The 12,069-nt window shown below is 40.4% G+C and overlaps 1 protein-coding gene across 1 annotated transcript in view; it reads left to right on the top strand.

Moving 5' to 3' along the window:
- Positions 1–101: 101 nt before the first annotated feature.
- The window catches only part of MTBP (Mdm2, transformed 3T3 cell double minute 2, p53 binding protein (mouse) binding protein, 104kDa), a 91,553-nt gene continuing 79,585 nt past the window's right edge, over positions 102–12,069 (top strand). Inside the window, exons 1-5 of the mRNA XM_006879318.1 lie at positions 102–219; positions 3,701–3,784; positions 8,320–8,393; positions 8,487–8,638; positions 11,560–11,618. Of these exons, the coding sequence (XP_006879380.1) occupies positions 102–219; positions 3,701–3,784; positions 8,320–8,393; positions 8,487–8,638; positions 11,560–11,618 (487 nt within the window). The remainder of the gene's footprint in view (positions 220–3,700; positions 3,785–8,319; positions 8,394–8,486; positions 8,639–11,559; positions 11,619–12,069) is intronic.

Here is a 12,069-nt window from a genome sequence, read left to right as displayed (position 1 = left end):
GTTTCCAGCGGCGCCGCAGCACTCGGGGCACCGGAAGTGTGTCACCGCGCGCGCTGTTCGGATGTGCCGGCGGAGCCTGGACCCGGGAGCGGGGCGAGCAGATGGATCGGTACCTGTTGCTGGTCATCTGGGGGGAAGGCAAAGTCCTCTCGGCGGCCAGTGGGGAGGCAGAGCTCGACCCCGGAACGCGCTGGGCCGAGGGCACCGAGAGGCAGCCGGGTAAGCGCTGAGCTGGGAAAGGGCGGGAACGGCCGGAGACAGGGAGGGGAAAGTTCGCGGTCAAGGTTGTGTTGGAGATGTCCTGGAAAGATGTCTCCTACGAGTCCATCCGCATAGATCTTGCAAGGATTGAAAAGGTGGCATGAACTTTAGGGGTAAAATAGGGATCTATTTGCAAACGCAGGATTCCAGTGCTCAGCCCATCAACAAACGAATAGAAAAATTATGGTACCTTCACACAATGCAATATTAGCATTGAAAAACAGTGAGCTTGTAAAACACTGCACAGCATGTTTTTGTTGTTGTTAAGTGCCGTCCAGTAGCTTGCGACTCATAGCGACCTTATGTACAACAACAGCCCTAAACCCTTGCTCTGTCCTGTGCCAATCGCACTGTCTCTGACACTCCCATCCCAATTATCCCAGTCACTGAATCAATCCACCTCATAGAGGGCCTTCCCCTCCTGCGCTGTCCCTCCACCTTCCCAAGCATGATGTCCCTCTCCAAGGACCTGTCCCTCCTTGCTACATAACCAAAGTATGTCAGACGAAGCCTCAGAATCCTTGCCTCCGAAGAGCAGCCCGGTCTAAAAGACACTATGCTGAGCAAAATAGCTCAGTCACAGAAGGACAAATACGTCATAACATTGCTATTATAAAATAGAATTGAAATAGAAGATGGAGGGAGAGCCGAAAGAGTGAATGGATAATGAACATTGTGTTAGAACAAATGAATGAAAAGAATGTATGATTAGACGTTAGTCAAACGTATGACAGCTGTCTCTAGAACAAGAGATTCATTGCAAGTGGACTGGGGGAAGGAAGAAAATGTGCATCACTGAATGAATGGAAACCCAAACTCTCTGTAAACTTTCTTTTAAACCACAATATAGTTTTAAAAAGAAGAAAAAACACCAGTGCCAAGAACTTAACTGACACAGTACAAATTTAACTGGGCAATGCCCATGCTTGACTGTGAGAATTCTGTCCCTTGGAAGTGAATGCATTCAATAAATATGTTGGCCTCAGTAAAATGTTACTTGAATATAAATTCCCTGCTTTATTAAAGGAAGCTCTGCTCCTTCCTAATGCAGGCATTCCTTAATTTTTCCTGTCTTCTGTGTTCCAAATGCAGATAATAGAATTAAATGGCAGAGGGTGTTGCTGTCCTAGAGCTTATATTCAAAAGGGAGAAGATGCGCCACAAATAAAGTTTAAAATCAAATGAGGGAGAGACTGTTTAAAAGGGACATATGATGGGTATTCTTGTCATGACAGGAAGGCTGCATAGTGGAGTGGATTTGGGGGGGAGGGATTGCATAACAATGAAAGAGTTTTTCTTTAAAAAAAAGAAAAAGAGTTTTTCTTTTCAAGGAGAAGAGTGAATTGTGGGGGAGGAGGTGGATAGGGAGAAAAGTGCAACAATGAATAACTGGAAACCCTAAGTCTCTGTACTTTCATTAAAATTAATTTTAAAAAATTAAAAAACAAAACAAAAAATGATAGCTTTACAACAGTTTTAACCATTTAGGATTGTGCTGTATCTTGTTTGTAATCTGGTTAGGATGTTTGTGCTATGCTACATTTTATTTATATGTTTGTTTTGAAGGAGCAGGCTTTCTCTCAGGAAGGGTCTGTGATAAAGATTTCATTTCCTATTGTTTAACACTGTTCTTTTGTAGTAATTTTGGGTTAATGTCAACTTATTGGCTTGTGAAAATTGAGAACTTTCTTTCCTGTGTTGTCTGTATGCTTTAGATTTCCAGTAACAAGTCAAAGAGGAAGAAGAAAACACCACAAGTTCTCAAACAGGGCTTGACCAGCATGTAGTTCAGTACAACATACTGATCTTGAGAATTTCTGATTATGAAATTGGAATTGTTAGATGCCGTCGAGTTGTGTAAGATTAATAACAACCTATGAACAACATACCTGAACCCTATGCTATCTTGTGCTATCCTGATCATTTGACATTCTTGAACCCATTGCTGCTGTCACTGTGTCAGTTCGTCTCATTGGGGCTCTTCCTCTCTTTTGCTGACCCTTCATCTTTTCAAGCATGATGTCCATCTCCATGGAATAGCCTTTTCTAGCAACATGCTTAAAGGAGTTCCTTGTCTCCATGGCACATTCTGGCTGTACCCTCGGAGACATAACTGTTTCTTCTTTTGGCAGTCCATCAGATATTCAGTACTCTTCTCCAAACACCATAGCTAAAAAGTATCAGCTCTTCTTCTGTCATATTTATTTGTTGTCCAGCTTTCACATGCATAGCAAATGATTGAAAAGACCGTGGTCTGAATCAGGTGCACCTTAGTCTTCAAAATGACATCATTACCCTTTAGTAATTTGATAAGTTCCCAGACAGCAGACTTACCCAATATAATGTGTCTGCCGATTTCCTGACTGTTGGTTAAGGGTGTTAGTTATAAATCCAAGTAAGATGAAATCATTGACAGTTTCAGTCTTTTCTCCATGTAGCATGATGTTGCTTATCAGTCCAGGGTTGAGAATATGTATCTTTTTGGTGTTGATATGCAGTCTATACTGAATGCTGGAGATCGCCTCGTTACAACGCTGTGAATAACACATAGGAACTTTGCACTATCTTGCACCTTCCTCTTGATCTTCAAAATGCTCAAGCCCATTGTTACAGTCAGTGTGTCACTCCCTGCCCTTGACAGTCTTCTTCTCTTTTGCTGATCCTCTACTTTTCCAAGTATGACATCTTCTTCCAAGAACTGGGACCTCCTGCCAACTTGCCAACAAGGATGTGAGGTAAAGTTTTGTCATTCTTGCCTCTAAGAAGCACCGTGGTTTCACTTCCTTCAAGACAAGTTCTTTTGGCAGTGCATGGGATACTCAATATTCTTTGCCAACATGACAGTTCAAAGGCATTGATTCTTCTTTGGTCTTCCTTGGTTATTGTCAAACTTCCGCTTCCATATGAAGTAGTTGAAAATACCTTGGCAAAAAAAAAGAAGAAGAAAATACCATGGCATAGGTCAGATGCGCCTTAGTCTTTAAATGGATACCCTTGCTCTTTAGCACTGTAAAGAGGTTGTTGACAGCTGATTTGTCCAATATGATACAGCCTGATTTCTTGACTGCTGCTCCTAGGGGCATTGATTTTGGATTTAAGTAAAACAGAATTGTTGAATCTTCAGCTTTTCTCCTTCTATCATGATATTAAAACAAGTTTGGAAGTGGGAGTGGCATCCACTTCCGAAATGGCTTGCCTCCAGAAACTCTATGAACAGTGCTCAGGTCTTTGGTTCATAGGGTCGCTATGAGTCGTCTATAACTTGATGGCACTTAACAAACATCATGATATTATCTATCCGATCCAGTTATGAGGATTCCCCCCCCCCCCAGTCCAATTATGAGGATTTCATGTTGAAGTCTTTGTCTTTAGTAAGTGCTTCACATTTTCTTTCTGCCTAGCTTATGAACTAATTCAATTACTCTCTTTCATTTTTCAGACTTAGCTGCTGCTGCAAATGTTTATCACCTCCTCAAAAGAAGTATTAGGGATTCAATTAATCCAGAAGATAGCACTTTCCCTGGTAAGTATATTTTGTTAATTGTCATGAAGTCAGTTTCTACTACTGGGGACCTTATGTATTATAGAATGAAACATTGCTTGGTTAAAGAGCTTGACCGCCAACTTGAAGGTCAATAGTTTGAGCCTACCAGCTACTTTGTAGGAGCCCGAGGGGGTACCCTGCTTCTGGAAGGATTACAGATCTTAAAACCTCATGGGAATTCCCACTCATTGCCTACAGGGTGGATATGAGCCTGAATCAATTATATGACAGTGTGTTTTTGTCAGTCTTGTGATTACAGATATGCTAGAGTCCACGCATGCTCGATGTACTTGGGTGTATTCTTAGAAGGAATTTATTGTTGTTGCTGTTATATATCATCGAAAAGAAGTCATTCTTTTAAAGTACAGAGAAAGCGAAAAGGAGGAAAACCCAGAATGAGGTTGACTGACGCAGTGGCTGCAATAATGGGCTTAAACACAGTGCAGATTGTCAGGCTGGTGCAGAACCGGGCAGGGATTCAGTCTTGTTGTACGTGGGGTCCCTGTGAGTTGGAGCGGGTGACCACATCAATGAGAACAAAGTCCACAATGTATTATAAAACCCAGTGTTCTCTATGATAATATTTATATTGGAGGTGAAATTAATTTGTTGATTTAAGAACACAGAAAATGCATACTGACTGTGTATTGGGCACTAAGAGAGGAAGGTACCATAAAGAATATAAAACTAAGAGAGATAATATCCCTCACCCCAATGCCCAGTGACATAATAAGAAAGATGCTATCCCTCACCCCAGTGTCCAATGACATAGCAGGAAAATGGTTCTAGATTCTCATCTTGAGTTGTTTTCCACTTTATGAAATTTTCTTACCTTTCTTTAGGTTCAGAAAAAAAAAGGTAATGTGGCATAATAGGGAGAGTTTATAATCCTGTCTTTAGCATGAAAGTGTTATCATTACTCCTGTGTTCATTTTCTTATCATTCTTTCATTTTTATTTTCTTTGTCTCTTGTTCACTGTTTTAAAAATATTTTATAATTGTTAAAAATAGTAACCATTATTCAATTCTTACTTGCTTTGGAACTTGTGAAATATGTGACTTTTTTTGGTCATCTTTTTACAGCTATCTTTCTTTGATATCTGTTGGCGTTCTACAGATCTATCTTACTTCTAAGGCTCAGTTGCACTCTTAATTTTACAAGTTGATAGAACTTAAGTCAGTCTTGCTATTCAAGAGAACTTAAGTTAGTCTTGCTATTACAAGATATATATTTTTTTAATGTCTCATATGAGGATGTAAAATAGCTCTTAAGACATTCTGGGAATGCTAATGATGTTTACCCCTTATGTGGTTGTAAATTTTTAATTGAACCCTTCCTTATTGTTAGTGTAGGCCCATAGAGATGACCGTGCCAGCTGAAACTGCGTGACGCAAGCAAACTTAGTATAAAAATCAATGTGGAAATGATAATTATTCTATGACCTTTAAAGTATTTGTCAGCGCATTACAGATAATTTTACTATTGGTTGTATGTACACAGGAAGTAAAGCTAATATTTATACATTACAATAGAATTTCCACATTAAACACATTGAGGATTAAAATGATTTTTTTGGTAAAAATTTTATCAAGAATAGTTCGACTATGCTTGTTTTCATCGTTGTATCACTTATACAGAACAAGCATGATTTACTTTTGATGAGCGAGCAGTCTTCTTTCTGAGCTTCAAACAGATTCCATTGTTTTGTCTTTTGTACTTTCAATGCAGTGGAATTTCTCTGAGCTTCTCTAATGCACTGGTTTTTGTTTGTTTGTTTTGCCAGCAACACCTCCTCGGGGTATTTCCATCTTTCATCACCCCCGCTTTGCTTGTTCACTAACTTTCTCTGGTTCCATAAGTCCTCTTCTAGCATTTTTACTTTTTATTTCTTTTTGTTCTTGCATCATTTTTTTTATCAAGTCTCTCCTCACATTATGTGTTTTATAAAATATTGTGCGTGTTTATCTCTAGGAAAGCAAGAAGGCAACCCAGTAACAAATTTTGCTCTCTGCATATTCGATGTACATACACTTGTTATGCATCAGAGAGTTGGACAATGACCAAGGAGGATAGAAGGAGAATTGATGCCTTTGAGCTGTGGTGCTGGAGACGAGTATTGAGAATACCATGGACTGCTAGGAAAACAAACAGATTCGACCTGGAGAGGGTTAAACCGGGTGGCTCCTTGGAGGCAAGGATTCTGAGGCTCTGTCTAACATACTTTGGACATGTTGTGAGGAGAGACTGGTCCTTGGAGAGGGACATCATGCTTGGGAGGGTGGAGGGACAGCGCAGGAGAGGAAGGCCCTCTATGAGGTGGATTGATTCAGTGACTGGGATAATCGGGCTGGGAGTGTCAGAGACAGTGCGATTGGCACAGGACAGAGCGGAGTTTAGGGCTGTTGTACACAGGGTCACTATGAGTCACAAGCGACTTGACAGCACATAACGACAACAACAACATATGCCGATGTGCAGTGGCCTATCAGTGGGCAGCTCTGAAAGTACTGCTGGGGTTCATCACCAATCATAATGTGGAATCTTATGTAAGTCATAACTATGGACTGAGATAATGGAAACAAAGTTCCGTTTTACAAATTTCAGCTAATGTATCAACGCAAAGGACATTTGAACCATAGTAATATAAGATTTACAAACCCCTGTTGTGGAGTCTGTTCCTGTGGAGTCTGTTCTTACCCGTAGGACGGAGTAGAATTGTCCCAGAGGATTCCCAAGGCTGTCACTCTTGACAGGTACAAACTGCCTCCTCCGCAAAGCAGCTGATAGGTTGAACCACACACCTGTTCTGTAAGCAGTCCGATGGTTAATCACAGGATGTCGTCTCACATTCCATCCACACTGTAACGTGCATCAAGACTCCTTTCTCCTGCTGGCTGAGTTGTGTTCCATTATGGAAATGTTTTTAAAAACTGGATACTGCATTGAAACAGATGAGGGAGAGAAGACTTTACAAGTGATATATGATTGGATATTATCATTATGACAAGAGTCCAGAATGAAGGCTGCATAGTGGAGTGTACTCATTGAGGGGAGGGGGATTGTATACCAATGAAGGAATTTTTCTTTTCAAAGAGAAGAGCAAACTGGGGGAAGGTGGACAGGGAGAAAAAATGCAACAATGAATGAATGGAAATCCAAAAATCTCTGTAAATATTCATTAAAATTAATAAAGTATATATTAAAGCTGGATACTACGTGTATCTGGAACTCCAAAGGTAGGGTGAAGAGTGGGTATAGATAATAGAATCCATGTGTAGTTGTCAGTTGGAGCAATGAGAAAGACTGAGTTTACTCAAGGACAGTTGAAAGAGAAGTCTCGGCTCAGGACTGAACATGATTCTTTAAAGGAAAGAAGAGAGGTAGTAAAAAACATGGGTGCCGCTGAACCTTCATGCTCTCTGGGTCTTAAGGGGACAGTGGCCCAGTGTGTGATCTTTGGATTTTCCCTTTTGGCTCCTGTGTGGAGTTCAGTAAGGACAGAACAGGAAAATGCCTTCAGGGTTTAGTACTATGTTAGTTGCAGGGGGCTTTGGTGAGTGCAGCTTCAGGTGCCGGTGGGTTTATAGGGATGGGAATGATGCTGTAGGTTGGACGCAGCCAAGTGTAGACAGCGTGTTTGGAATGTGTGTCCGTCAAGAACACTGAGGAAAGACAGAGAGTGGCTGGAGATGGGGAGGCTGATTTAAATGGAGCCTCCTCTTTACAAAGAATTTGTGCATATTTAGGGGAAATGGGAAGGGACTATGGAGAGAGGAGAGATTGAAGAGAAGAAAAAAAAATAGTGTAATCATCTGCCTGGAAGTTCCCGAAGAGTTCTGAGGGGTAACCAGGTGTTGGAAAGGTCCAGGATCTAATGTGTTAACAAGAGGGACCCCGAATGAGAACACAAGGAGGGTTGCATGCTTGCTGACGGGATCTTGTGAGAGTTTTTCCCTGACACCTTTTATTTCCTTAGAGAGGGAGGAAGTAGTCTTCTGCTGGCGCTGTTGTAGAAAGCTTGGCATTCCCAAAAAAGAGTGTCTTTCTTATCTTTCAGCCATAGTTAGTTCTAATACCTCTACATCTAATGAGGCTGAACCAAACCAACCCTACTGCCTAAAGCATCTTTGGAGATGAAATTGCTTTTGTTGAAAATGGTGTGGGTGATTTGTGTGTCTGTGTGTGAGTGCATGAGAGAAAAGAATGTTGGTTATTTTTCAGCATCTTTGTGGTAGATTTTATTGGAAATGATGGATGTGGATTTTTGAATTGTAATGAGCCAGAAGATAGTATTCGTTACGAGTGAAGAGTTTTAGTCCTTTTTTTTGTTTTTTTGGCAGTTGTTCTAATATTGAGCAGAGATGTGAAACAAGATTAAAATAATAATTACATATAGAACTTGGAGAGCTCTCTAAAATGTACCAAATTTTGCTGTGATGGCCAAGTATGTGTACTGTAACAGATGCTTATTCAAGCCTGCCCGTCGACTAATTAGTGTCTCTTTGCATTCAAGCCTGTTCAGTGGGCGGTACACCTGCTCCCAAGAAGTGGTTCTTTGCAGTGCAGGCAATATGTGGATTTTATCAGGTAATAGAACTAAAAAGAATTACTAGTGAATGCCTCTGTTAATATCAATAAATCCACAAATCTGTTCGTTAACTAGTGCAATGTTTCCCTTAGTTTTGTAGTTCTGACTGGGAAGAGATACATTTTGATGCTGAAAACGATGAAATTGAAGATGTTCTTCAGACAAATATCGATGAATGCCTGAGCGCTGCTGAATGTTTTGAGGAGGAAGACAGTAACAGCAGAGAATCATTATCCTTGGCTGAGTATGCAAAGATGTTTCATAACACCTGTAAAATATTTAACAGTGGGAAATTATTTTAGAGGCCAAGAAGATGAAAATGAAAATTTTTTAGCAACTGCAGTAAAGAAGTTTTTAATTAACTGAAAATGTCAACTCGCACTTTCCTTTTCTTTGAATGAGGTTATGTAGAACATTATAGTTGGTATCTGAATATATTTACCTTCTTAAGGTCATATAATTACAGTAAACACAAAAAGAGAAATGTTGATTAATGTAACACTTTCTAGAGGGTGGTATATCACAGTGGTATTTTAAGAACTCGAATGTAAACTTTTTAGCTAGGACTTAAAACACCATTTATGGGGTGTGGGGTTTTTGTTCCTGTGTGAGGAAGGAATTTGCAATTTCTTTAATGTGTATGTATTTTCAACATTTCCCATATCTTTTAAAGTCCGTAATGAATTTGTAAAGGTTATATGTTGTTGATTGCGTTTGAGTCAAGCACGACTCTTAACGACCTTATGAACAAAAGACCTGAAGCCCCTCTACAGCTATTGACATTTATCAAAGTTCATAGAGTTTCCAGAGGCATATTATTTAGGAAGTGGATGCTACTCCTGCTTGCAAGGGTTATATACATACTTCAATTTGGTTTTAGATTTTTTTAGTTACTGTACAAATTAACCTAGGTGGTGTATTTTGTTACAATTTCTTTTCTTAATGACATGTCCCTTGGATGTCTCACTTAATGTCATAGCGACCCTATGTACAACAGCCCTGAACCCTGCTCTGTCCTGTGTGTCTCCAACACACCTACCCTCATTACCCCAGTCACTGTATCAATCCATCTCGTCGATGGTCCCCCTCTCTTTCTCCATCCCTCCACCCTTCCTATCATGATGGCTTTCTTCAAGGACCAGTCCCTCCTTGCAACATGCCCAAAGTATGTCAGGTGAAGCCTCAGAATCCTTGCCTCCAAGGAGCAGGCTGCTTTATAGAACACTGCTTATTTGTACATAGAAACATCCCTATGAATAGCTTCATGCTTTAACAATTCCTTTTTCCTTTTATTGAGATCGTATTCCTTTGTGTGAGTAGTAGAGGGAGACCTTGTGGAATAGTAGGAAGTGTTGGGCTGGAGGTCAGTAGAGGGGCCTCTAAGTCACTTCAAGCCTCAACACTAAGCTTTGCTGGTCCCAGAATTTGTGAGGTGTTGGGATTATTTTAGATGAGATATAAAGTATCTTCCAGCTTTAAAACTGTGTGTATTTGTCCAACCACTATTAACAGATTACTGGTATAAAAGTAAATTTATTTGGAAAGTAAGCTAATGATTACTTCCACAAGAGGGAGCCTAAGAACTATAGTTTAATAGAAGAAGCCTTCGGTCTGTTGGTCGGTACTCACCCACAGCCCACTGCCATCTAGTTGATTGCAGCACATGGAGGCCCTTCTTCAAGGGTGTGACACTGTAAATCTTGACGGTGAGTTGATTCCAGGACATGACAGCCCCCCTTCAAGTGGCTGACACTGTAAATCTGAGGGTGAGAGGCTGTTTGTGTCCTGCAGAGTGACTAGTGTTTTCAAACTACTGACCTTTCACCTCACAGCCCAACACATAATGCACTGTGCCACTGGGACTCGGTGCTTTTAGATGATGATGGGTTTATAAGAAACGATTGTTGTTCCTTTAGCTTTGTGATAAACTCTTATAAGAGTAAAAAAGGCGACAGATGGGTAAAAGTAACAGATTTTAGAGAATCTGAGGGGGTTTTCCTATTCCCCTGTGAGGGGTAGGCTATACTTTTTTATTTTGTGTGTGTATTGTCAAATCAGATCTGACTGGTACAGGAGGAGATTACCCCTCCTTCTCCAGCAGAGCATCTGGTGGATTCAAACTGTGTATCTCTAGGATTGCAGTGCAGTTTCTTGCCACTAGGCCACCAGAGCTCCCTGGCTGTACTTTTTTAGAGGGATGAGTTTAGTTAATGTATAGGGGGGGAAAACCAAAACCAAACAGACGATTTCTGTTCTAATAACTTGTAGAAGTCCTTACTTTCAGAATTCATAAAAATTAGGATTGTTGTTGTTGTTAAGTGCCGTCGAGTCGCAGGCAACTCACAGAGACCCTGTGAAGGAGAGTCCTCCATGCTTGGGTGCCTTTCATCCTCTCTCCAGGTTCATAGGGTTTCCGGAGGCAAGCTATTATGGAAGTGGATGCCACACCCCCTTCCAAGCTTGTTTTAATCGGGGAGCTCCACTCCACTCTCTGTCCGCATTGGGTAGCCAACCATTAATGCATTTGACACATCAGTGTGACAGTTTTCAGCCTCACAGCAACCACAAGTGACCGCTGTACTTCAACTTGTACACCAGGGCTATACGACCTAGAGGAATGTCTGAACAAAACAATGAAAGACAGGCCCGAGGGCCGCAGATGAAAAGTCACCCACCTTTGGCTTGGTAGCATCGCTTTCTGTCCACTGGGCCAGCTGATCTCTCTCTCAATGCTGATATTATTGTTGTTAAGTGCCTTCGAGTCACAGTCAACTCATAGCGACCCTATGAAGGAGAGTCCTCGACACTTGGGTGCCTTTCAAAAATTAGGATTAGAAATCCTAATAGTAAGAATTTCTGTTCAGTATTCTGTATATCATTTAAGGCATTTTAGTTAGTTAATTTGGTTTTAGGTGTAATAAGAAGTAGGTCTTTAGGTCTAGCTTCTGATATTCACTACTAGTTACATATCTTTAGACAAATTATTGAAAGGAAGAATGGCAGAAATAAAATGTTAACTGCATCAGCTAATAGATCTAACATACATTACAGTGTCCAAGACATGGAAATATTCAATTTATGTTATTATAATGATAATATGATTATCTGTTGAAAAAATATTTATGTGCTTCTTTTCTCCCCCTCCAATTTACCTTTTAATTTTAGTCTGTATGAAGAATCTGCAGAAAATTTGCATCAATTATCAGACAAGCTTCCTGTGCCTGGTAATATGTTATAATTGCTTCCAATAACATGTGCCTGATCCTATACTTGCTTTGTATGAATAAGTGACAAATTCAGTCTTTATTTTCTTATTTTGAAATTCTAGGAGCAAAATTATTTCACATTGAATCTTTAAAAAATACTCTATTGCTTTAATAAAATTACATTAACAGAATAGAAATCAGAGGCATTGCAGATCTGCTAATGATTTTTGATGACTCATTCTCTCAGTCATTGCCATCAAGTGAGAACTGGCCCACAGCTGGTTCTCTGATGGGTTAGGAGAGGCTTTAAGTTACACAGGAGGACCCAGAGGTACACGGTTCGAATCCACCAGATGCTCTGCCGGAGAAGGAGGAGCAGTCTCCTCCTGTATCAGTCAGATCTGATTTGACGGTACACGCACACAAAATAATAAAAAAATTAAAAAATTAAAAAAAAAAATTACACAGG

The sequence above is a fragment of the Elephantulus edwardii genome, unplaced genomic scaffold (genome assembly GCF_000299155.1).
Source record: "Elephantulus edwardii isolate Elephantulus edwardi_28Jun2011 unplaced genomic scaffold, EleEdw1.0 scaffold00003, whole genome shotgun sequence".
Classification (NCBI taxonomy): Eukaryota; Metazoa; Chordata; class Mammalia; order Macroscelidea; family Macroscelididae; genus Elephantulus; species Elephantulus edwardii.
The sequence above is the reverse complement of the archived record's forward strand: the minus strand, read 5'-3'. Positions and strand labels throughout refer to the sequence as shown.